We start from the raw sequence: 25,931 nt of genomic DNA on the forward strand, positions 1-25,931 counted from the left end.
CAGAACTGGTTGTGCCAGATCTCTGACCACCCTGAGAAGGAAGGCCTAAAGGTGTGACATCAGGGGTCCCCTGCAGTCAAGCTCTTGTCTGAGAAGCCTCACCCATGTACATGAGCCCACAGAGCACAAATGCTTCCAACTGGTATTTTGGTAACCCATCCTTAAATGTGAGCAGACAACCAAGGATTATAAGAACTTTAAGCAAAGAATCTAACATGGAAGAGACCAAAACCACAGAAAAAAAAAAAAAATTTAGAGAAAACACTGATTATGGAAAAAGAGGAAAACTTACACAAAATAATCATGAAGAGTGTCAGAGAGAAGCTACTGCAACTTTGAAACAAAATAAGATGTTAAAAAAGGAATATTTGGAGAATGAAAATAAAGCGAGAGTAATACAAATCTTTTGAATGTTGAGAGACTCAATAGAAGAATGGGAAAATAAAATCCAGGAAATTTTCCAGAAGACCAAGCAAAAAAGATGAAAAGTAGGAGAGAAAAGAAGAAATGAGAAAGACTGGTCCAGCAGATCACCTGAATTACGGGAGTTCCGAAAAAGAAACGAGAAAATGGAAGGGAAGAAATCACCAATGGGATGATTCAAGATTATTTCGCAGGAGTGAGGGGCACTAAGAGCCCACCACTACAAATAGCCTCTGTAAGACATGTTACTGCCATTTCAGGACACTGGCAACAAAGGAGAGGTTCAGAAAGAGGGGGAAAGTCACTTACGATGATGATACGGAGTTAAAAGGCTTCAGATGTCTCAAGAGCAATGATGAAAGCTTGAAGGTAATGCCGCAATGCCATCATAATCCCAGAGAAATTCAAGACCCAGCCAAACAATGGATCAAGTGTCACAACAGAACACTGGGAATAACAAACATGCAATGTCTGAAAATCATTTACCTCTTCCTTTCTGAGGAAGATGATCCAAAAGGGACTAATTTGAGAAAGAGAAAGATGTGGCAACTAAAAGATCCAACAAAGGAGAGAGGCAAAGAAAATGCCCAGGGGGATGAGAAAGGAGATGCCAGGTTGCCAGAGATGCAACAAGGGTGAAGGATAAACTCAGATGGGAGCAGGTCAGAAGGCTGCAGCAGAGAAGTCTTTTTTTTTTTTTTTTTTTTTTTTTTTTGGTCTTTTTGCCTTTTCTTGGGCTGCTCCTGCAGCATATGGAGGTTCCCAGGCTAGGGGTCTAATCAGAGCTGTAGCCACCTGCCTACACCACAGCCACAGCAACGTGGGATCCAAGCTGAGTCTGCAACCTACACCATAGCTCACAGCAACGCTGGCTCCTTAACCCACTGAGCAAGGCCAGGGATCGAACCCGAAACCTCACGGTTCCTAGTCGGATTCATTAACCACTGAGCCACGATGGGAACTCCCAGAGAGGTCTTGAAGAAGATGAGGTTGATAGAATATCTGCTGAGTCCAGATATTCTGAGAAGAGATTTAGGCAAGTGAGGGAAGATTTTGAGGCAGATTTTGTGATAAATACATGTAAAGCTAAACAAAAGAAAGAAAAAAAACCCAGATAATTATTAATTCCAGGAAAAATAAAAAGTGCAGGAATGGAAGAGTAATCAAAGTTTTCTACACGGCTCAACTCTAAATAGCACATGTAGTTACAACGTTTAAGAACTGAAAGTTGAACTAACAAAAATTATTTCAATTTGGCAGCTAGGAGATGAGAATAAGGTATAAGCAGTGGGGAGAGAGGAAGGGAAAAAGAGTTGCATCCTCAAATTTGTGGGGGCTGGGGCAACACTACAAATAGTCACATACTGCATATATTAATGTTACAAATTAAGCTAACAAACTGTTAAATAAAAAACCAACTAAACGCCTAACTTTACAAATATACTTTCTCAAGGTCCAGGTTCTAAATTAGAATTTTTGGAATCCTCAGAGTATTACAGTAGAAAATAGAAGCCCCTAGCCCATGGCTCTTTCCCAGATCCCCTTCCTTTCAGCCCTTGCCTCTGTCCTGCATTGAGACAGCCTCACTCAGGCTCCTGTGGACATACCAGCTTGGGCTCACTCCTCTTACTTCGAATAGCTGCCCTTGGCTATCTCTCAGACCTAGATGCCCACACTATCAGCGGGTCTCCCTGGGAGGAGAGCCAAGGAAGACGCTGGTCCAGGGCCAGGAAGCAAGCTAGGCAGGGAATTCTAGGGTTCCAAGTATTTAGAACATGGTCTATTAAGGGGGTAAGTGGGCTTTGGATGGGCATATCTCCTTCGACTCCTCACTTTGTTGGGAGGAACACAGCTGGAGGAGCACCAGAGATGTGAAGGTAAATGTCAGAAGAAATACTTTAAAAGAGCTGAATATGGCTGCTCTCCAGGAGGGAGAGACGATGGAGGCAGGGCTCAGCTGTTTTTCTTAACAAATCTTACATAATTATTCGACTCTTTTCTTTAAAACAGGTGTCAGAGTTTGGGTTGTGGCTCAGGGGAAACAAATCTGACTGGCATCCATGAGGATGCAGGTTCCATCCCTGGCCTTGCTCAGTGGGCTAAGGCTCTGGCATTTCTGTGAGCTGTGGTGTACGTCAAAGACAAAGCTCAGATCCCTCATTGCTGTGGCTGTGGTGTAGGCCAGCAGCTGCAGCTCTGATTCAATATGCTGCAGATGCGGCCCCCAAAAGACAAAAATAAAATAAAAGTAGATGTCTATGTGTTCTAAAAAATATCTCATTAAAAAAAACCAGGAGTTTCCGTTGTGGCTCAGAGGGTTAAGAACCTGACATAGTATCCATGAGGATGCTGGTTGGATCTCTCTCAGTGGGTCAAGGATCTGGTGTCACCGGCAGCTGCAGCTCTGATTCAACCCCTAGCCCAGGAACTTCTATATGCCACAGGTGCAGCCCTAAAAAAGAAAAAGAGAGAAGAGAAAAAAGAAAAACTGTAAAAATAAAATGTGATTGACAAAAGTCTATGGAATTTCTGAATCACTTCTGCAATGCCTAGAGAGCTCAACAATAATGTTTGAAAACTACAGGCCTGAGCCCTCATTTGAGGCCACTTAAGGTATTATGATGAAAACCACATGAAGTTTCTCACCCCAGCAGCGGAGAATAACTCTCTTCCTTCCCTCCCATTTGTCACCTTTAATTTAAGACTTCTGCTTCGTGTTGTTCTCCTATTTCTCCCTGGCTAGACTCTAAGCTCCTTGCAATCAGGGACCTGGCTCAGAGGTCTTTGTGTATTCAGGACCTAACACAGTACCAAGCACAGAGCACAGGCTCAGCTAAGTGTTGAAGAATAGAGGAAAAAGAACCATTACGAAGGTCTTGGAGAGATGGTGTTGGACCTTTCTGCTGCTCTACGCCTGGAGCTCTGTAACTTACTAGCCCTGAGACTTTCAGCTTATAATTCCTTATCTGTACAACATGATATTATCTCGCATTTTTATTCCTTAAAGTAAATAGGGAGCCTCTCAACTTCACCACTTGGTGGGAGCTAAATCTCCAAAGAAGTAACTTTGGGGTCCTGTGAAAAGCCCATGTACGCCCATGAGGGCAGGGGTTTCGGGGAGTCTGTCTGCTTTTTTCTTTTCCCCAACTGCTGTCTGCCCAGTGCTTGGAACAGTTCCTGGCATGTAACAGGTGCTCAATAAATCGCTGTTGAATGAGTGAGTTAAAATGAAAAATAGCTACACATCGAGTAAAAAACGCTTTGTGAAGTGCAACGATACCCCTATATTCGGAATGAATCTTGGGTCCAGCCCCTGGTCCTGGGAGCGGGCGCGCGGGATCCAGTCGGTCGGAGCGCCGCGGACGCGCCAGCCTAGCAGCGAAGGCCGGGAAACTGCGGGAGGTGGTCTGGAGGCGGCCGGCGGGAAGGGAGGGCAGGCGGGAGAGTCGTGGGCGCCGGCCGAGGGGCCGGACCCGCGCTGGGGAGGTGGGCGGCCCCGGGGCGGCAGCCCGCAGGCGGTCCGGGGGAGCCAGGAGCCCGGAGCAGGCGCGCCACGCCCCCCGGTGGGCGGACCCCGGAGCCGGCGGCGCGGGGGCGGGGCCTGGCTCTCCGTGCCGGGGGCGGGGCTGGGCCTGGGCGCTCCGGGCCGGTGGGGGACCTAGCTGGTCGGCGGGAGCGACCGGAGCCCGGGCCACCAAGGGGTGCGACCCCCCACTGGCCCCGCCTTCCCGGCTGCGGCCGGGCCAATCAGAGCGGCTTTTACTGGCGGGTGGGACCAGCCGGCCCAGCTGCTCGGAGGCTCTGGCATGGTAACGTCCCCGCGCGGGGGTGGAGGGGCCCGGGGCGGTCCCATAGCGCCCCCGGCTGCCCGGGCCCGGACCCGGGGCCCGGGGAGGCCGTCGGGGGTACCTAGGACTCCGGGGTAGAACAGGGGGATTGGGGGGGTTAGGGAGAGGAGCCTGGGAGGGGGGAGGGGGCGGGGATTTGGGGGAGAAGGGGCGGGGGAGGCCATGATGGAGGATGGCGGGGGGTTGGGGGCTGAGGGGAACTAGAGTTGCGCGACTGGGTGAGGAGGAGGAAGGGATGCAGGGTAGGTTTGTGGAGAAATGTCGGGGAGGAAGAGAGGGGCGAGAGAAATGTGGGAACCGCGGGACTAGGGGAAAGCTGGGGGCCACAGTTTCCCCTCTTGCGATATTTGGCCTGCGACATGCCCCTTCCCCAGACTCAGTGCTTGGACCCTTCGGAAGCCCTGGATGCCCCATAAGACCTCTTGGAGACCCCCTCCTTCATTTCCCCACATTGTCTCCTGAGGTGAGGAGGGGGCATCGTCTCCTGAGGAAAGAGAGGCTTCCGGCCCCCACCCAGTGCTGGACAAGTCAAGAAATGGAAGGGCAGAGGCCCCTCGGTCCCAACCCTGGCTCTGCAGTCCACAAACTGTGTAACATCTCTGTGTGACCTTGGGCAAGTCACTACTTTTCTTTGGGCCTTAGATTTCCCATCGATTTAAGTTAAAAAAAAAAAAAAAAAGGAAGATGCATGAAAATGACATCCCAGGTCCCTTCCTGCTCCCAAATGGGATGATTCTTGAGGGGAGAGTTCAGGAGAATGGGTTCTAGGATGTGGGGAAGCAAAGGAAAGAAGGTTGAACGTGGAGGCAGGCCTTCAGCTGGGGCTGCAGAAAATCCCCAGGGAGGTGGGGGGATGGGAGGCACAAAGCAGGGCTGGGGCAGGCTAGCCAGCGCCTCTGGAATCCTGTTGGAGGGATGGGGAAACTCTTTAAGGAGGAGGTTGAGTCCTAACCCAGGAAAGATGACCAGAAAACATTCTGTTCATCAGCTGGAGAGTGATGAGGAGACGGCAGGATCAGAGAGAAGCAATGGAAGATATTTTCTAGAGTCTTTGGGAGCAGGAGGAATAATCAGGCTGGTACAGGGGAGTGGGGACTAGGCCGATCTGGAAAACATGGAAGGAGAGGCTGATGCTGTCTAGGGCAGCTGCAGAAAGGCAGCAAGTAGAAAATAGGCTACAGGGGAATCAACCAGTCTCTCAGACTCCCTTGTACTTTTCTCTTTGATGATGGCTACTTCTTTCTGGGAGATGTGCCTTCCAGCCTTCATTTTCCAACACATATCCCTTTAGGGAGTGAGTCACACCAAGCCAGTCTTGCAGTCACCTGGCTGGCTGAGGATTTCAGGATTGTGGGAGAATTGGGGTGGAAAGAAAACTTAGAGCAGTGAATTTGAATGTAAGAAATACCTGTGGCACCATCCTGCTTGCTGGGAGACTGCTTTGTGGAATAGTTGAAAGCACAGGCTTTGGAGTCAGACTGCTTGGGTTCCACAATTGCCTCTGCCATTTAATCTCCTAGAACCTTGGTCAAGTTCCTTGATCCCTCTGAGCCTCAGTTTCTTTATCTACAAAATGGGAGTATTAACCTCTAAGATAGTTGCAAGGATTAAATGAGTGTTTGGCATGGTATCTGGCTCATAATAAGCACTCAGTAAATATTAGCTATTAACTGTTTTTTCCCCTCTTTCTGTTTTCTTCCTTCTGTCTCTCCATTCTTCTCCTTTTGTTCTTCTGAGTCTTTAGTCCTGCGATGTCCCTCACATGTGGAGGTTGAGAAGAATTGATTGTATCTTGAGGGGGTGGGGGAGTCCTTCCACTGGCCCCAGTGAACACCTGATCAAATGATCAGCTTTCTCTTCATTGTCTGTCCTCAGCCCACGCATGTGTTTTTGTTCCAGGGAAGACAAATGATCTGCTTCTCTATTAGCCCCCTTTCTTATATCCCTCTGTCACAGGAGGTACTGCTTCAGATTCTCACCCAGAAATGTAATGAGACCTGAAGTTGTATAGGCAGCAAGTGAGATGGTGGCAGGAGTGTTTCTTTCAGGAAGGAAAGTATGCACATCGCACAGGGGAGGCTTAAGGAAGGGAGGACCTTGGAAATTCCATAGTAATTCATATTTATGCCATTGCTCTGTTCTCTGTGGCGAACTGTCCAAAACAGACTAGTATCTGGACCCTGGCCAAGGGGCTCCATTCCAAGCTCAAGATGGTCATACACATTTTTTTTAATTGGTTAGGTTTCCCCATGCTAGTATTTGGTTTCAGATCTCTTTCCCCAGCCATGCAGACCTTTGCCAGACTGCCTCTCTCATCACGGTCAACTTTTATCTGGAGAATTTTAACAAATGTACTTGGGTACATGTGTACACACAGACACACTTTGTCTGTTGTAGGATACTGCAGTATGCAAAAATAAGGTTAGGGATGGGTCTGCATTTTATCACAGCACTTTGTGTGCACGGCCCTGACTAGCCATTCAGAGGAAGCTTAAAAGGGATCCCTGTATGCAGGGAACTACCCACCTGAGTGGGGTGACAGGCGGTCGCATGTGAAACAGCTAGCACACATCCGCAGAGTAGCATGTCACTCTGTACAAAGTAGTGCAGAATTTATCCTGAGGGGACACAGGTAGGAGTGTGTGTATGTGTGGAGGGTAGCTATAAAGGCGACCTGAAAGTGTGGATATTGGATCATCTTGAACAAAATGAGAGACAGCAGAATTAAAGGAACACATAGAGTAATCTAAGAGTTCTGTGCAAAGAGAAGGGAAGCCATCGAGTCAGGATGAGTCAGGAAGAGTGTGGGATGGGTCTTGTTTAAAAGTTTGAATGTTGGATGAGAGATTTTGTGGGGTGGGCAATAGGGAGCCACTACTGGTTCTTTTTTTTTTTTTTTTTTTTTTTTTTTTTTTTTTTGTATTTTCTAGGGCAGCACCTGTGGCATATGGAGGTTCCCAGGCCAGAGGTCTAACTGGAGCTATAGCCGCCAGCCTACGCCACAGCCACAGCCACGCAGGATCCAAACCGCATCTCCGACCCACACCACAACTCACAGCAACGCCAGATCTGTAATCCACTGAGCGAGGCCAGGGTTTGAACCCACATCCTCATGGTTCCTAGTCAGATTCGTTAACCACTGAGCCATGACGGAAACTCCAAGCCACTACTGGTTCTTGAGCAATAAACTGTTGGAACCTTCCTGGTGTAACCACATGAGTGGCTGGGGATATGCTAGAATGAAAAAAACAGACCTACTACCTATGGCAGGGACTGTGTTTTTAAGGGAATAGATCTGGAAGGCAGATTGGATCCAGTCCTGATTCTGTCTCTAACCAGCAGTAGGACCTGGAGCCAGTTATTCCCCCATCTGAAAAAAAGGGGACTACCTAGGGTGGCTGCCAGAATCCTCTCCAGCTCTGCCTTTCTGTGTTCCCTGAATAACCGCTAGGCTTTATCAATGCTTTTGTGGGACCTTCCAAGACCATTCAGGCCTTAAGGCAACAAATACTGTGTGTGATGGGGATGGTGAGGAAAAGCAAAGTCCCTGTTAGTGGAGGTAGCAGATATTCCATTGTTTCTAAGACATTTTAACATTTCTGAAGTCAAGGTGCCTCTTAAAATCAACAGAGAATCATAATTTAATTAGCTTTTATTTATTTTTGGGGGTCATTTTAGGGCTACACCAATGGCATATGGAGGTTCCCAGGCTGGGGGTCGAATCAGAGCTGTAGCCACCGGCCTACACCACAGCCATAGCAACGCCGGATCCTTAACCCCCTGATCGAGGCCAGGGATGGAACCTGCATCCTCATGGATACTAGTCAGATTTGTTTCCGCTGAGCCACAGCGGGAACTCTAGTAGCATGTGTTTTTTATTAGTGTCCCATAAAATAATAATTCTATTAGAATTGTACAGATAACTAAAATTCCAGTGGATAATTGCTGAAGGGGCAGGGAAGAGAGGGCTCTGATGAGGCGGCTGGCTTGGGAGAAAGGTTTTCCCGAGGACATGGTGGCTGCCAGATGCGAAGGTTATGTCGGCCAGGTGTGTGGGGTTGGAGGGAGGATGGCCCCAGGAAAGGCGGCTGTTTGAGGTGGGAAGATAGAGAGCAGGTGCTCAGCGTGGGTGAGGAAGGCAAGCCAGGTGGGGAGCGAACCCGCCACAGCCTCCCAGGCCCTGGGCACGGGCTTTGGTTTTTATCTTAGGAACAGTGGGAAGCTATTAAAGGGTTTTAAGCAGGGGAGTAACATGGCCTGCAGTTGGCTGGATGTGGGGAGACCAGGCCATGACTGTAGGTCAGGAGAAAAAAGACGGGTGGTAAGTGAGGAGGAAATGGAAATCAGGAAGTCTTTGGGAGGTCAAATGAATAGGACTTACTGATGTATTGGCAAGGGAGGTGTGGTGAGTGACACGTTTCTTCAACAACTCTGTGGATGGTGGCACCAGTCTCTGAGCCGGGTGACCCTGGAGCCTGGCAGGCACCAAAGATGGTCGTGTAGCATCTGGGAGGTTAGAGAGGATTCTCAGGCAGCTTGGGTGGGAAACTGTGGCGCAGAGAAGTGTTGATTGGTTGCTGACTTCCCGCACTGAAGACAGTTTTAGGGGCAGGAACAGGTCTGATTACAGGGCTTAAGTGTAGTTGAATCCCGAGAAAAGGTGATTCAGGTTGGAGTAGTTTGACTTACCCCCTCTCTTCTCGGGGCAAGATGGGTGGGAAGAGAGGAAGGACAGATGTTGCTAAAGGTAAAGATTAGAGAGGTGTTTTGTTATTTTGTTGGTTTTTTTTTTGTTTTTTTTTAGGGCCACACCCACGCCATGTGGAAGTTCCCAGGTTAGGGGTCAAATCGGCTGTAGCCGCTGGCCTACACCACAGCCACAACAACGCGGGATCCCAGCTGTGTCTGTGACCACAGCTCACCGCAATGCTGGGTCCCTAACCCATTGAGCGAGGCCAGGGATCAAACCTGCGTCCTCATGGATACTAGTCGGGTTTGTTAACTGCTGAGCCACGACGGGAACTCCTAGAGAGTGTTTTTAAATGCTGAGCCTTCTCACCATAGGAATAATTGGAAAAGTAGGGAAATTGGGCAGCATTGAGCCAGCTCCCACCTTTCCATGGAACTCTTCCGTACCACCCCTCACCTTTCAAGCAAAAAGGAAGAAGGGCAGGGCCTTTTAGCTGCATCTCTGTGCCCTGGTTTCCTTAAAAAAAATTTTTTTAATGGATAAATGTAGTCACGTGGGTGCATATTCAAAGGGCGTACAGTGAGCATTCTTTCCATCTCTGTCCCCCTGCTCATTTCTTGTGTGTCATCTTTTATCTCTGATTTCTATACACGTGGTAAAACATTGCTGCACTTTGCTTTTTTTGTGTGTCTGTATCTTAGAGATTATTCCTATCAAGACACTGAGCCTCTTCATTTTTTTTTTATAACTGCATAGTATTCCATTTTATGTTTGTGTCAAATGTCATAGTTCCTTACTTATGGATATTTAGGCTGATTGCTGTCTTCTGTTTTTAAGAATAATGTTGATCTAAAAGCCTTGTACAGACATGTGAGGCTGTCTCTATCTACAGAATGAAGTTTTAGAATCAGAAGATTCTATGTAAAGATTCTTTATTTGTTCACTCATTCACTTAATATTTGTTGAGTACCCATTATGTGCCAGACACTGTGGCAGGTACCAGGAATCCAGCTTTCAGCAAGTCAGATACAATCTTTGCCTTCATGGAATGTTACTACTCTCTGGTAAGAGGAAACACATATCCCAGCAAACATAATAATTACAAAAATGTATACATGAGGAAACTAAAAAGAGGATGAGATAGAGGCTAAATTGGAGGTGCTTTAAATAGAGTCTTGAAGGCTTCTTAGAACAAGCTGAGAACTAAGGGATGGAATGTGACTGGCCATTAGGTGTAGGACAGGGAGACCTAGGTTGTTCGAAGCCTCATCCGCTGGGATGTGAGTGCAGAATCCACTGGGGAGGCAGTGGCCACTGGGAGGGGGTGCAGGGAATAGAGCTAAAGAGAAGAGGGAGGCGATTGGGAAGGGAAGATGTCAAAGAGTGAGTGAGTGACTGAAGAGGAGGCCAGTTAGAGGAAGGGACTGGTAGTGGAGAGGAGAGTTAGGGAAACTAGTACTTAGGGAGGACTAGTGACTATGTTTAGATGGCTTTGGGTTGAATCTCTGTAACAGTGAATTCAGATAGGCAAACAGGAAAAGAGGGCCACTTCCTCCTGAGTATTTTGGGCCCGGGAGACCTGCGTTTGACTGGTTTGAGGGAAGCACAGCCTTGCCCACAGGCAGGAGAGGGGATGAAAAGCCTTGGGACAGCCCGTCTGTGCCCATAGTAGGGCCTCCTCCATCTTTTCTTGGCTTTGGCAAAGTGGAAACTTCCAAAATAAAGATGGCATTGAAAGAGCTCAGCCAGCTGGCTCTGGGCTGGCGGGAGAGAGAACGGACCTATGCAGGGCTCAGAGCTGGAGGTGGGCAGGAACCTGGGCTTGGAGACCCTTCCTCTGAACTTTGTGCTCCTTTTTCATCCTTACCCCTCTGCTTCCCTTCTGCAAAAGCCCATCTCTTTGCCCATCTTGGGTCCTATGACTTTTCTCTCCCTCAACAGTCGGTTCCCGATTCTGGTCCCCGGCCCCCAGCAGCGCCTGCCCCCTTCCCACCGGGGCCCCCCATGATGCCACCACCCTTCGTAAGTTTTATGTCTTTCCCTGGGCTTGGCTTTTCCAGCCTGCACCCCCAACTCCCTCGTCCCTAGCACTGCTGCATCGCCAGCACGGTTTTGGTGGAATGCCTTCTTCTGCTGCCCTTGGAAGAGGGGTGGTTTTGCTTGGGCATTGGGGTGGGAGGAGCTGTGGTTAAGCTCTCAGTCCATAACGTTGACAGTCCCCCCCGCCTTGTCTTTTTGTCCTTGGGACACACAGGGGCTGGGGGAAGGAGAAGGGGACGGGAGCAGACCCCGTTAGTGCAAGGGCAGGACGGGGCTGTCTTTCTCTCTCACTACTCCTTGTCTGTATTCTTTAAATACGCCACAAAGTCAGGCTGGAATGGCAACTGGTGGTCATTGAGCTGGGAAAAAAAGGGGTAGGAGGCAGGGGACTGGGCGATTTGGGGACTGAACACCTGCCTCTGGCGCTGCATCTGAGAGGCCTCTTGAGGGAGAATGGCTGGAGCGGTGGGGTCCTCCAGTCGCGGTCTGGTGGCAGTTCCACTTCCCTCTTCCCTCTCCCCTCCCTGCCTCTGAAGAACCCGTGTGCTTGCCGTCATACCCAGAGGACCCCCTGTTATCCATCTCAGTGGTGAGAAGGGAGGCAGTTTGATGTCTCTCAGACTAAAACCATGGAATTGTCTCCGAGCCAGGGTGGAGGGTCGGGACGGGAGATGAGTGGCTGTTTCCTGACAGGTGCAAAGCCATGTCTTCTCTGCTTAGTATCCCTTCCTTTCCTCATTTCCAGATGCCCCCTCCAGGAATCCCCCCACCTTTTCCTCCAATGGGGCTCCCCCCCATGAGTCAGAGACCACCAGCCATCCCCCCCATGCCGCCTGGCATCATGCCCCCAATGCTTCCACCGATGGGGGCGCCACCACCACTCACACAGGTAATCCTCTTCCCTGCCCCTCAGCAAACCCTGTCATATAGCTGGGGGTAGAGATGAGAGTGGATTTCTGGACTTTTTTTTTTTTTTTTGTCTTTTTGTCCTTTTTAGGGCTGCACCCTTGGCATATGGAGGTTCCCAGGCTAGGGGTCAAATCTGAGCTATAGCCACAGGCCTACGCCACAGCCACAGCAACGCCAGGGCTGAGCTGCATCTGCGACCTACACCACAGCTCATAGCAACACTGGATCCTCAACCCGCTGAGCTCGGCCAAGGATTGAACCCACAACCTCATGGTTCCTAGTCGTTTCTGCTTCGCCATGATGGGAACTCCTTTTTTTTTCTTTTTAAAGGCTGCGCCTGCAGCATATGGAGGTTCCCAGGCTAGGGGTCTAATCAGAGCTGTTGCTGCCAGCCTACGCCAGAGCCACAGCAATGCAGGATCCGAGCCACATCTGCGACCTACACCACAGCTCACAGCAACGCCAGATCCTTAACCCACTGAGCAAGGCCAGGGATCGAACCCACAACCTCATGGTTCTTAGATTCATTTCCGCTGTGCCACGATGGGAACTGCCGGATTTCTGGACTTTAGAAGCTGGGGAGGGGAGGGAGGGGACTGGGGGCCAGGCCTGTGTGGATTTGCTTGCCGACTGCCTGGAGGACACTCTCAGGCTTGGCTGAGAACCCAGAGCCAGGGGATTGTCTGAGGAGGCACAAACATGAGGGTCATGGACCCAGTGGGTTCTCTCAGGACCCTTCACAGTCTGTGCCTGCCTTCACCTCGGTAGCTAGTTTTTGTCTTCTTTGCATCCACAGATACCAGGAATGGTACCTCCCATGATGCCGGGAATGCTGATGCCAGCAGTGCCTGTCACTGCAGCGGTAAGCACTGGGCAAGGAGCAGGAGTGGGCTCTGCCCAGCAGCGTTGTGGGTCTGACTTGGAGTCCAGGGACGTGGCCTCTACTCTTTCCCTCTTCTCGTCGCCTCTGTCCTGGGCCCAGCAGTACTCCCCACTCGGCGTCCTCCTCTCCAGCCACACACTCGGCTCTTCTAGTTTCTCACTTGTCCCTAAAGGCATGTACACCTCTCTTGCTGCTCCCCGCGTGGCGCCCAGCTCCCTGAAGGAACACAGCCATGCCAGGCATGCTCACCCTCACACAGTTAGCACTGTGGACACCTGAATACAATTTCCTCTTCACATCTCCTTTGTCTCTGGAGGAAGCAGCAGTACCTGGGGATCTCGCTGTACCTTCTTATGCTGTTGCTCAGTGTAGTAGAGTCTGGGTAGGATGTGGCATTTGGTATTCACTGTGCAAGAGATGGGCCGTGGAGGTTGACTCAACAAAATACTCTCACTTGAGGAAAACGAAGAAAGGAGCTGCTGTACAAGTTCCTCCTGGGGTCCCAGAGCCCCGGCACCAGAGGGTGGGGGGAGCCTGTTAGGAAACAGAGATCCCTGGGAGCAGGACACATGGATCCTGGCCTGGCCTGCTTCTCCATCCCCCATGGCCTGGGTCTTGGGGGCCACTGGGCTTGGCCCCAACCCTTCCCCCTCCTCTTTCTTCGGCAGACGGCTCCGGGTGCGGACACCGCCAGCTGTGAGTCTTCTGGGGGCCTGCTCCCCCCAGGCTCGGAGGTTGTGGGGGGAGTGGGGACCATGGACTAGAGCCCATCCTGGATCGTGCCTGTTGGGGTGCCAGGGAGCCTGGGATGTTGATGGGACCAGGGATATTTATTGGGGCTGGAATAAGGGAGGAATAGGTGGGGATAAGATAGGGGTTGGAGCAAGGACTTAACCTGTTTCCTTTGGCTTCTTTTCTAGCTGCTGTGCCTGGGACTGGCCCTCCGGTGAGTTCTTTCAGCTCAGGGGTCTCTGGGTAGAAAGGCTGAAAGTGGAGGGCTGATGGTTAAAATCTTTGGGGTGAAGAGGAGATGCTTCGGGCCAGGGGCCTTGACCACCCTTCTGTGCCCCCACCCCCAGAGGGCCCTGTGGAGTGAGCATGTGGCCCCCGATGGGCGCATCTACTACTACAATGCTGACGACAAGCAGTCCGTGTGGGAGAAGCCCAGCGTGCTCAAGTCCAAGGCAGAGGTCCTGAGCAAGGCTTTCTGGCCCTTTCAGCTGCCCTGACCCTTCTGAGTTCTTGGCTTCCCCTGAGTCTCTAACTACACACACGGTTCCTCTGATTCCAAGACCCCGGAGTACTCCCCAACCTCCCTAGGATCTCAGGAAGTCCACCTTCCCCTGTGTGTGACCAGGCCAGGTGGTAGCTAAACACTCCTGTGTCCCCTACTCCCGGGTCCCCTTAGCTCCCCCAGCTGTGTCTGGAAGGCATGCCCAGCCCACTGATGTTCCCTGGCCCATCCTCTTGCAGCTCCTGCTGTCCCAGTGTCCCTGGAAAGAGTACAAGTCGGACACAGGCAAACCTTACTACTATAACAACCAGAGTAAGGAGTCCCGCTGGACCCGGCCCAAGGACCTGGATGACCTGGAGGGTGAGGAGGGGGTGGGCGCAGGCAGGGGCTGTGGGGCGTGGCCCTTGCTGCCCTTATAACCATGTTATCCTTTCCTCTTGCAGCTCTAGTCAAACAGGAGGCTGCAGGGTGAGTGATGTGGCTACCTTGCCTACCTATCCGTCCGTACTTGGGGCCACCTGAGGGCTGGCAGTGGCCTCTCCCCATGAGCTCCACTCTGTGGGAGGAAGAGCCAGCTCTAGGGAGTGGTCTTCCTGTGGAGTGGTCTCCTCTGGCCCCAGTCCTTCATAGGCTAGAGCCCAGCCAGCCCCTGAGCGCCTCTGTCCCTGCTCTGCTGGACACTGCCCTTCCTGCTCACCTGCAGGAAACAGCCGCAGCAGCCGCAGAGCCTACAGCCCCAGCCTCCTCAGCCGCAGCCCGACCCCCCGCCTGTGCCTCCTGGCTCCACCTTGGTGCCCACAGGCCTCCTAGAACCTGAGCCAGGTGGGAGTGAAGATTGCAATGTGTCAGAAGCTGGCCAGCCCCTGGAGCAGGGCTTCCTGCAGCAGCCGGAGGAGGGCCCCAGCAGGTGAGGGCTGCCCCCACCCAGTGGCATTCCCGTGTTGGCCTCCGGCTCCCATCTAGGCTCTACCCTTGACCTCTGCCAAGGTTTTCAGGAAGGGTGTGAGGATCTGGGCGTGACCTCTGAAGAATAGAAAAGGGCTGCCCTGGGGAGCAAGGGAAGGGTGTCCTGGTCACACAGGGCACTGAAAATTAGGGCCTGGGGGACACCATGGCTGAGTCCCCTTTGCCCCTCAGTTCTGCTGGACAGCATCAGCCACCACAGCAGGAGGAAGAGGAATCCAAGTCAGAACCAGAGAGGTCTGGCCTCAGTTGGAGCAACCGGGAGAAGGCAAAGCAGGCCTTCAAAGAGCTGCTGCGAGACAAGGTGCTGAGGGCGGGGCCCCCAGGGTAGGCCTGGAGAGGGCGGGAGGTGGGCAGGCCCCTTGACCCCCCCACCTGCTCCATTCCAGGCTGTCCCCTCCAACGCTTCGTGGGAACAGGCCATGAAGATGGTGGTCACTGACCCCCGTTACAGGTAGGCCTGGGCAGGCACCCCAGACCCTGTTCATGAGAGCACTTGAGCCAGGGACTCCCTGGAAAACCCCGGGGGGTTCGAGGGAGGAGAGTGATAGATGGGTGGGTGTGTGGGGGAAGGGAAGCAGGAGGGCCTCCAGGAAAAGGAGGGCAGAGGGACCTGATGGGAGACATTCAATAAATGCTTGTTGAATTGAATTGGTTTGAATTGAATTAATTGGGCAAAGAGCGGGCTGGGTAGGGCAGAGGCCTGACTGCGACTTGAGAAGCCCAGAGCACAGGGGCCCAGTGTTAGCAGGGCCTTGGAGCCCTGTCTCATTCCCTCACTGCTCCGCCCCACCCCACATCCTGGAGACCTGTCTTGCCGCCCTGTCCCTTGGAGCCCCTACAGCCTGCTGCATCCATGCATGGACCCCCCAGTCGGTTCTGTGAGGCCAGCCCCCATGTGCGCCACGATGCTGCAGGGTGGGCCTTGTGGTGCAGGTCAGGCTGACGCCTCTGTGCCCACTCCCACCCTGTCCACCGCAGTGCCTTGCCCAAACTGAGTGAGAAAAAGCAGGCATTCAATGCCTACAAGGCGCAGCGGGAGAAGGAGGAGAAGGAAGAGGCTCGGCTAAGAGCCAAGGAGGCCAAGCAGACCCTGCAGCATTTCCTGGAGCAGCACGAGCGCATGACCTCCACCACCCGCTACCGGTCAGGGGGCCGGGCTGGGCTGGGGCCTGGGAACCCTGAGAACCTGTGGGCCCAGCCTCGCTTCTCTGCCTGCCTACCCACGGCCCCTGTGCTCCACAGGCGGGCAGAACAGACCTTCGGGGAGCTGGAGGTCTGGGCTGTGGTCCCCGAGAGGGATCGAAAAGAGGTTTATGACGATGTCCTCTTCTTCCTGGCCAAGAAGGAGAAGGTAACAGTCACCGGGCTGACTCCACCTCGTCGTAGACCCTCTGTGTTTTCGCTCCCTTGTGGACTCTGGCCATTCACTGCTCGTGGCCCCAGGGTCCCAGCTCCTTACTCAGGAGCTGGTGTGGCTCTTGCATGTCCCGACATGCTCTGGGCCTTCACCTCCGAGTGTGGGAGGACAGCAAGGTCTCTGCGGGCTTGGTCTGTGACCTGGGCTCCTTCCCCTTTCCAGGGACAGGAGCCTGGCCGTCCTGAGTTCCCTAGCTACCTTCCTTTCCCCGACTCCTCCCCTGCCCAGGCCCACTTGAGTAGCCTCGGCCTGTCCTGTCTCACCCTGACCCTGTGGCTCCCTAGGAACAGGCCAAGCAGCTCCGGCGCCGCAACATCCAGGCTCTGAAGAGCATCCTAGATGGGATGAGTAGCGTCAACTTCCAAACCACGTGGTCCCAGGCCCAGCAGTACCTCATGGATAACCCCAGCTTTGCTCAGGACCATCAGCTGCAGAGTAAGCCTGGGTCTCCACCCCCTCTCGTCCCTTCCTGTTCCCTCAGTGACCCCCAGCACCTGGCTCCCACCACTCCCTGCCCCTCCTGCCCTCCTGGACATCTAGGAGTCCCCAGCACTCAGCCTCAGAACCTCTCTGGACTCCTCAGGACACTCTCCCTCCCTCCCTCGGGGGCCCACTGTTGACTGGGGCATTGTGTGCCTTTGGAGGAAGAGCACTGGGGTAGGAATCAGAAGACCCGGGGATGATTTTAATAGCTCATGTGAATATGATGGTAAATTGCCAAGGGATCGGGGGCCTTAAGTGGTCACACATGGTGCAGTAAACTGCCATTGGCCTACAACCACGGCGGTGTCTTCTCATGTTCACCCTTTGAAGTTGCATCAACACCTGATTGGGTCCTATTTCCATAAAAAGTAAAACCTCTGATCCTGAGGTAACTGGTTGCGTATGATGACCGCTAGTAACCAAATTCACAAGAGTTGAATGTTTATTAGTTTTTTCTCATACCATCCATGACCCTGCTCAAGAACCACCGTTCCAGCAGCCTCTCCCGCAGAGCCCCCTGCTGCCCCAACCCCTCCACCCTGGGTGTCCTCGACACCTACAGGGGCAGTATCTTCAAAGCCCTGGGAGTGCTGGGTCTAGAGGGGTGTCCCTCTGGCGCGGTGCCCGCTGAGCCTCCTCCCCGCGTTAGACATGGACAAAGAAGATGCGCTGATCTGCTTTGAGGAGCACATCCGAGCTTTGGAGAGGGAGGAGGAAGAGGAGCGGGAGCGGGCCCGGCTTCGGGAGCGGCGCCAGCAGCGCAAGAACCGAGAGGCCTTCCAGGTATCTTGGCCACCCTCCCGACCTGAGCTTAGCTCTGCCCTAGACCGTCGCCTCTTCACCCGGGCCCTGTCCCTTCTCGGCCAGGCCCAGTCCTGTGCCAGCTCCTTAAGGCCTCTCTGTGCCTGCAGTTTGCTCCTGCTGTGTCCCCTCAGCTCTGGGCCGGGCTCCTCTAGGGCCAGCAGAGAGAACCCTCAAAGCCTGGCTTCCACGGCTAGGCCAAGTCTTTCCCTTCGGTGGGGAGCCGAACAGGCCTGGCTAGCTTGTCCCCCAGCTTGGAGGTGGCATTAGTGCTGGTAGTGGTGGGGGTTCCTTAGCTGTAACACATTTGGAAAGCTGAAACCAAGTCATGGCAAGATAATGCTGCAGACAAGGTTCCTTTTCTTTGGCTCCTCGTCCTGCTCATTCTCGTTTTAGGTCGGCCCCTTTGTGTTCACACTCCATCTTCTCACATCGTCTGTACCTCCTCATCTCTGCCTCCCTTGCCTGCATTTCCTCAGTCTGGGCTGTCCCTGCCCTCCCCGCCATCCCCTCTGTCCCTCCCCAGTCTTCGGCTCTGCCTCCCTCCCCTTCTCACTCTCCCTGTAACTGGCCTCTCCCTGCTCAGACCTTCCTGGATGAGCTGCACGAGACAGGGCAGCTGCACTCTATGTCCACCTGGATGGAGCTGTACCCAGCAGTCAGCACTGATGTCCGCTTTGCCAACATGCTGGGCCAGCCGGGTAAGGCAGCCAGGCACCCCCTCTCGTGGCCTGGCTTCCTCCCCTGCCAGCCTCTCTGCACGCCCACTCCTTGGTCCTGTCCTCGACCCCACCCCTAGGCCTTGGGAAGCTGCCGCCCGCCAGGCCCCCCTCCCTCCCTCCCCCGCAGGCTCCACCCCTCTGGACTTGTTCAAGTTCTACGTGGAGGAGTTGAAGGCACGATTCCATGATGAGAAGAAGATCATTAAGGACATCCTTAAGGTGAGGGAGGCCTGGGGTCGTGGGTGGTTGCAGGCTGGGTGCAGGGCGGGCGTCCAGGACAGGACTCCCTTCTAAGTCCTGTTGTGCTGAAGCGTTTTGCCCCGCATTTTGCTGGGCTCAAGGGATAGCTACTGTCATCTTTTACTGTGCACTGGGGACACAGAAATGAGGAAGATCCAGTTCGAGCTCTGGTCTCAGTAGGAAGATAGACGTGACAGTGGCTGTGGAGTGGGGCGAGTGCTCTTAGAGAGGCGAGAGTCGGAGGAGTTGCCATTTGAACTGCGCCTCTTAGAAGGAGTAGGCGGGGGAGGGTGGATGTCCTGGGCACAGGCTACTACAGGAGCAAAGGCCCAGGGGTTGGCAGGGCACGGCGCGATTGAGGGGCAAGAAGCACAGCTCATCGTAAACTGGTAGCCCCCAGATATGTTCCCTCCTGTACAGTGTTTTAGAAAAATCTGGATTTTTTTGCTAACTTTAAAATCAAGAGATTACAGTTAAAATCTAGATCTCAGCTTCTCTCGGAAGTTTGCATTACCTAGCGGCACTAGGCTGCTCTTGGAGGCATTCAGTGGACGTGAGCTCAGATGCTAGTGCCTTCTAGAAGGGGCACGTCATCCTTATCGCTCCCTATCACCTCCCTGACATGGGAGCGAGGTTACTTGCTGTTTACTGTCATGTGTGCACATTGAATTCTCAGTATCCACGTCTATCAAAGGGGAAAAGTGAGTGATGGACCAGGCGAGCCCTGTTTCAGAAAAGGATAAAGAGAAGCCTTTTTCTCTGGAAACGAGCATTCTGATGCGTTTGAGGCCGCAGCGTAGCACAGTGGTTGGGAGCAGGGCTGGAAGGCTGTGGGGGTAAAAGTCCAGCACGCCACTTACAGGTGTGTGGCCTCGAGCAGGTTACTGAAAAATGGGGAGCATTCCCCCAGACTGCACCTTGTTACCAGGGGGAGTGACTTGGTACCTGAGGTGAGGAGGATCTGAGAATTAAGCTAGAAATGTCCCACTCCACACACATTTCTTTGAAGCCCTGTGTTTTGCCTCAAAAATTCATGCAGGTGTTGCATTTTAATACCATAATAATTCTCCGTTTAACATAGACTTAATATTTTAAAATTGCTTACCATTAGGTAAGAGGTATCTTACTGTCCTGTGGCTTCCTCTATTTCTCTGGAACCACATGCCCCAGTTGGGAAGGAGAACCCTGTATGTAAAATCCCTTGAATGCTAAAATAAGGCATTTGGGTTTTTATCTTGTAAGTAATGGGGAGCAAGGGAGTGATATGATCGGCTGATGTCTTGGAAAAGCCTGAGTGATGCTGTAGAGCCGCGCTCACAGCCAGGATGCTTGTGTGCTTAGAGACGGGGGCGGGGGGCAGGAAGATAGGACTTAAGGATTCTAGAAGTGATAGTGGCCAGTGGCTCATAAATTCTGGGCTTGTGTCATGCTCTTCTGACTCACCCCCAGAGTGAGTCATGGCCCCTGCTGTTGGGGCCATTTGGTGGGAAAGTCTGGGCAGCCCTGGACTCTCCAGGCAGGGTTAGAAGCATGGGGGGTGAGCAAGGAGACCAGGTGGGAGCTGCTGCCGTGATCCAGGTGGGAGTGAGCTCGGGGGGGTGCAGTGGGGATGGCTGGTGAGCAGAGCCGTGGTGTTCCGGCTGTTCCTGAAACTCCTAGGTTTCCCCAGAGGTGCCTTGGGCTGAGCGGGTGTTGGGGGTGCGGTGGGGGGAGGGCCTCATCCTCCCTCCTCTACGGTCAGTTGCAACAGCATTGTTTCTCTTTTATACATTGAGGTTCTACATAAGATTTTTATTGAAATAGATGTTTTTGCTGTTTAAAAAAAAAAAAAAATGAAAGTTTAAAACCAGTAGGCTAGAGTCACTCAGAGGTAGAATTGACAGGTTTTTGTGTGTGTGAAATCCAGGGAAGAAAGGAGTCAGAGATGTGGGAGTGGATTGATGGCACCATTGATAAGGATTAGGTGGGAAGAACAGGGCTGGAGAAAATAGGAATTCCATTTGTGGAATTTTTCTGAAAAGCAACCTAGGGCAGGGAAGAATAAAGCAAATACCAGGTTTTAAATAGGATAATCAGGAGTTCTCTAGTGGCACAGCGGGTTAAGGATCTGATGTCACTGTAGTGGCTCAGGTTGCAGCTGTGGCACGGGTTCCATCCCTGGCCTGTAAACTTACACATAATGCAGGCATGGCCAAAAATATAATAAGATGATCATATAAAGTAGAAATATCTAATTCCAGGAGAGCCAAATTTTATCAGACACTTTGAGCTGCAGAGAGGCTGGTACTGCTGACAGGCTTGTGGGTGTTCTGTCCTTGCTGAGTCCTGTCTCTCCACACCTCCTGAGAAAGAATCTTCTTTAAACAGCTCCCCTTCTGTTCCTTCCTGTGGAAGGCCGCTGAGCCCAGGAGTCCCTGTGGCCATCCACCAGCCAGGCAGACTGTGATAGCTCCTTACATCCTTTAGGATAATACAGAGTCCTGGACTTGGAACAGCTGGGAGCCAGAAGATCCAGGCCTGGGGGATGCATAGGAGTGGGTGTGGGGCGTGGGGCTCATGGCAAACAAGGATCTTAGGATCTGCTGAATTTGAAGTGTCTGTGAAATATCCAGTCTCTCATGGGTCTGAAAATCAGCAGAGGGGCAGAGGGACAGGGAGGTTGCTCGGGACAGTGTGGATTGAAAAGACAAACTGCTGTCCTCAGGGGAACAAGCACGCACAGGAGAGGTAAAAGAGGTCAGAGGGACAGGAGGGGACCCTGGAGAGGAGGGCACTGAAGAAGGGAACAGCTGATTGCTGGGCACCAGAAGAGCAAGGACAGAGAGGGGGGTCCCTGGAGTTGACTCTCAGGACATGAGCAACCTCTAGGAGAGCAGTGTCCGTGAAGACAGTGGAGTGTGTGTAGCACAGGCTTTAGAGGTGGTAACTCCTGGCTATTCATTGAGACTTCAGCAAGGTTTTTTGTTTTTTTTTGTTTTTTTTTGTCTTTTTGCCTTTTTGCCTTTTCTTGAGCCGCTCCCGTGGCATGTGGAGGTTCCCAGGCTAGGGGTCTAATCACCGGCCAATCCAGAGCCACAGCAGCACGGGATCCGAGCTGCGTCTTCAACCCACACCACAGCTCACAGCAACACCAAATCCTTAACCCACTGAGCAAGGCCAGGGATCGAACCCGCAACCTCATGGTTCTTAGTCGGATTCATTAACCAGTGCGCCACAACGGGAACTCTGAGACCTCAGCAAGTTGTATAAAGTCTCTGAGCCTCAGTTTCCTCCTCTGTAAAGTAGGGATAATATGTGTGAAGGTCATGAGATTTAAATAATATTTGTAGTGTCTTGCTTATGATAGGCCAATAAATGTTTTCCTTTGTGCTGCATTTAAAGATTTTGAAACAAAGGTGAAGCAGCAGAGGTTGTAAGCTTGAAGGTGAGAGCAGGGTGGAAAGGGTGTTCCAGGTTAAGTGAAGTGTGTACTTGGTGGAAGGAGCCAGTGAAGGGGTGAGACTGAAGTTCGCAATTCCCTAAGCGAGAGAGATTGGTGTGTTTTGAGGAGAAGGGCTGGAGAGCACGGGTGGAGGAAGTCCGCTCAGGAGAAGCAGGACGAATCTGCCGCTGCCATCAGCAGGAAGGCCAGAGCAGTGCAGAGCTGAGACAGGGAGAGGACGGGGATCTGGGCCTGCGCCCCAGACTTCAGACTCCAGGGGCTTCACTTTCCACTGAGTCGTCCGGGGCCAAGTGAGTCCTTTTCCAGGCTTCTGCTTCATGGGGCTGCTGTGGTGCTTTTACAATGGGAGGTGTTTTTAGTATCGTTCGGGAATTGCACACCTCATGGCCTCTATTTCTCGTGGACTGAGTGATCCAGATGAGTGTAGTGCTTAAAAGTAGGGGCTTTGTTGTTGGAAAGACCTGGGATAGAATTCTCATTCAGCTGTGTATTAGCCTCGAAGGCCTTGGGCAAGTGCTTTAGTTCTTCTAAACCTTGTTTTTTCCTTCCACGTAAAATTAGGAGACTAGGACCCGTGCTTCAATTCACATTTGTGAGGATTAAATGAGATAGTTGAAGCACTCAGCATGGTACCTGGGACATAGTGAGCACAGCCAAAGGGTGGAACCTGCAGATGCAAGGAAGTTACTGAGCAGTAGTTGGACCCAGCAGGCATTCAAGCTTTAAGCCAAGGGGACAGAGAATTATGAGAAACTCGGGCATCAGACAGGGCACACACACCCCTTGCACCCCCTCCCCATGACCCAGCCTCTTCCTCCCAGTTCCCTGTGACAACCAAGCCGGGGGGGCCCAGGAGGCTTAATTGTTAGATGGTGAGGACTTGGATGACTTAGCCTCCGAAGTTACATCCCAGTCCTGGGGATCCCTGCCAGGGGGTGGGAGGGGGCCACTTGAGCATCCCTGCAGTCTGACCCCTCTGCCTGCCCTGGAGGCCAGCCAGCTCCAGGCCTCAGGCCTGTGGTGTCCCCTGCTTCATGCACTGCTGTGCCCACAGGACCGGGGCTTCTGCGTGGAAGTGAACACAGCCTTTGAGGACTTCGCCCACGTCATAAGCTTTGACAAGAGGGCTGCTGCGCTGGATGCAGGCAACATCAAGCTGACTTTCAATAGTGTGAGGGGCCGCGCGGGGTGGGGCTGTAGCCAGGGCTCCGTTCTCGAACTCATCCCTCGGTCTTGTTCCATTCCTTCTCACTCACCGCCCCGGTGTGACTCTGCCCCAGTGCCGGGGATGACAGTAGGAGCCCAGACTCCAATTTCCCACCTTTTGAGGTTTGTCTGAGTGCGTGGGGGCCTGCCCTCCTGGGTGACCCTGTCCTGTCTGCCCTCAGCTGCTGGAAAAAGCAGAGGCACGGGAGAGAGAGCGGGAGAAGGAGGAGGCACGCAGGCTGCGGCGCAGGGAAGCTGCCTTTCGAAGCATGCTGAGGCAGGCTGTGCCTGCTCTGGAGCTGGGCACTGCCTGGGAAGAGGTCAGGACTACGGCCTGGCACCACACACCACCCCCTCAGTCCTGAGGGCAGCAGTGCTTCTCCACCACTGGGGGCCCACCCCCCTCATAGCACGGCTCGGGGCCAACTCCGGCTCCCTTCCTTCCTCTGCCCCAGCCCTGCCCTGTGCTCATGGCAGCATCCATGCCGTGCTGGGGCCGGTCTGATCAGCAGTGCTCTCCTGTTCAAGGTCCGTGAGCGCTTTGTGTGCGACTCAGCCTTTGAGCAGATCACCCTGGAGTCGGAGAGGATCCGGCTCTTCCGGGAGTTCCTGCAGGTACTGGAGGTGAGCCAGAGCTTTGAGTTCTCTGCACCTGCCCCAGCTCTTCAACACCCAAGGCCAGCTTAAGGGAAATCCTGGTGACCTCCACCCTTTGGGTTCCCCTTTCTGGAACAGCCAGGGAAGGGGAGGTCTTAGGGTGCCTGGCAGAAGCCCAAGAGCTGAGCGTTCGAGGATGGGGCCAGACTAGATTTTAGGATGTAGGGTCCCTCCTGTGGCTAAACTGGTGCCTTCTTCACTCCTCCGTCTGCCTTCACCAGACTGAATGCCAGCACCTCCACACCAAAGGCCGAAAACACGGCAGAAAGAGCAAGAAGCACCATCGCAAGCGTTCGCACTCGCCTTCAGTGAGTTGGCGGGTAGAAAGGATGGGAGGTGAGGCTGGACTGTCTGGGGAAATGAGAACCCCTTTCCTTGCTTCTCCCCTACATCACCTTCCCCGGAGGGGGATCTGAGGATTCCTTTGGCCCTGGAGCCTCCTTCTCCATCCCCAGTTCCCAGCCCTGAGGGCTTCTGGAGCCCAGAGAACCTCTGTGCCAACCCACATCTGCTGCTCTCCCCAGGGCTCCGAGTCAGAAGAGGAGGAGCTGCCCCCACCATCTCTCCGGCCCCCCAGGCGGAGGCGGCGGAACCCCTCAGAGTCGGGCTCCGAGCCCTCTTCCTCACTTGATTCTGTTGAAAGTGGGGGTGCTGCCCTTGGAGGACGGGGTTCCCCATCCTCACGCCTTCTCCTTGGATCAGGTAAGGAATCGGGAGCTGGAGAGGAGGCCTTTGGGGGAGCTCCCCCGCTCCCCTGCCACCGAGGGTAGAGTGGGTTGGGAGGGCTGGGCTGCACCTGTCAGAGTGAGAACGTCCCATCCCTGCCCGGGCAGGAGACCAGGAGCAGGAAGGCGAGCTGGACTGAGACGTCCTCAGACAGGTCCCTGGCTGCGAAGAAGGAGCAGAGAACAGGACGAGGCCTCCTTCTCCCGTGGGACTTAGTGGGGATTTTTCTGTCTCCAGATCATGGTCTTCGCAAAGCCAAGAAACCAAAAAAGAAAACCAAGAAGAGAAGACACAAGTCGGTGCGTAGCGAAGGAGCGTCCGTTCACGGCCCTGCTGTGTTAGGAGACGTCTTCGCCCGCCTCCCGGCCTGTCCTTCACGGGAACTGACGAGGCGGGCTCTGGGCTCTTACAGAACAGTCCCGAGAGCGAGACAGACCCTGAGGAGAAAGCTGGCAAGGAGAGTGATGAGAAAGAACCAGAACAGGACAAGGACAGGGACCTCCGGCGGGCAGAGCTCCCTAACCGCTCCCCAGGCTTTGGAATCAAGAAGGAGAAGGTGAGAGGCAGGCGTCCGACCCCAGCCCAGTCAGCGCTCTGCCCAGGCCTCCGCAGCCCTCAGGGGAGGCCATGGGTGAGCTGTGCCTTTGCTCCACCAGACGGGCTGGGACACGTCGGAAAGTGAGCTGAGCGAGGGAGAGCTGGAAAGACGGCGGCGGACACTCCTGCAGCAACTAGATGACCACCAGTGACCCAACGAGCCCCCCTGCCCCGTCAGTGTGAGGTTGTGGCCTAGGTCACCCTCACCGTCCACTCCAGACTTCTTCCTTAGTCGGGTCTGTGTCCAGTTTTCCTCAAGTAACCCCAACCCCAACACACCGCAGCCAGCACCTCCCCAGGTTGCTCGTGGTGTTCAAGGTCCCCCACTTCCCGGACAACTAGTGCAGTCCTTGCCCTCAGCCCCAGATCAGAGATTGGTGGTGGATGCCGTGTGGGGAGGGTGGTGCCAGTAGATAAAATGTGAGGAGGGGCCTCTAGGAAGAGTGACAGGCCGGTGGACACAGCCTGGGTGGCAGAGGGCGGGGTCCCTACCCGCTAGCGTCAGTGCCTGCTCCTGCCTGCCCAGGCCCTTGGGCTTCCACCACTCCTTCCTCCAGCCCCAGGGCCTAGTGTATGTGTGTTCTGTTTTGCTTTTGTTTTTTAAATAACAGTATTTATAAAGTGACGAGTGGCTCTTTTGTCTGCAC

At 53.3% G+C, this 25,931-nt stretch overlaps 2 protein-coding genes across 19 annotated transcripts in view; one reads left to right on the forward strand and one right to left on the reverse strand.

Annotated features, from left to right (window-relative positions):
• The window catches only part of FAM186B (family with sequence similarity 186 member B), a 29,692-nt gene extending 25,535 nt beyond the window's left edge, over positions 1-4,157 (reverse strand). For 10 of the 18 annotated variants that reach the window (XR_014803196.1, XR_014803195.1, XR_014803191.1 and 7 more), the window contains exon 1: positions 3,704-4,157. The gene's annotated coding sequence lies outside the window, so the exon portion shown is untranslated. The remainder of the gene's footprint in view (positions 1-3,703) is intronic. The other 8 variants (XR_014803192.1, XR_014803190.1, XM_084955623.1 and 5 more) reach the window with 1 other exon arrangement.
• A 341-nt stretch (positions 4,158-4,498) lies between these two features.
• On the forward strand, positions 4,499-25,909 carry PRPF40B (pre-mRNA processing factor 40 homolog B). The gene is given in 27 exon segments (XM_084955715.1): positions 4,499-4,861; positions 10,903-10,983; positions 11,747-11,763; positions 11,765-11,890; positions 12,707-12,772; positions 13,462-13,489; positions 13,714-13,739; positions 13,873-13,983; positions 14,267-14,387; positions 14,471-14,495; positions 14,731-14,934; positions 15,165-15,294; positions 15,380-15,444; positions 15,972-16,136; positions 16,236-16,344; positions 16,695-16,845; positions 17,543-17,676; positions 18,281-18,395; positions 18,544-18,635; positions 23,153-23,269; positions 23,487-23,624; positions 23,833-23,928; positions 24,183-24,269; positions 24,486-24,663; positions 24,925-24,986; positions 25,100-25,243; positions 25,344-25,909. Coding segments are annotated over 27 exon segments (3,036 nt in total). The 5' UTR covers positions 4,499-4,506; the 3' UTR covers positions 25,437-25,909.
• Positions 25,910-25,931: the final 22 nt, after the last annotated feature.

This window comes from Sus scrofa, chromosome 5 (assembly GCF_054392235.1).
Source record: "Sus scrofa isolate SSC_HxYL_T2T_F1_AM1 chromosome 5, Sscrofa_HxYL_maternal_Yorkshire_Landrace_v2.0, whole genome shotgun sequence".
Classification (NCBI taxonomy): domain Eukaryota; kingdom Metazoa; phylum Chordata; class Mammalia; order Artiodactyla; family Suidae; genus Sus; species Sus scrofa.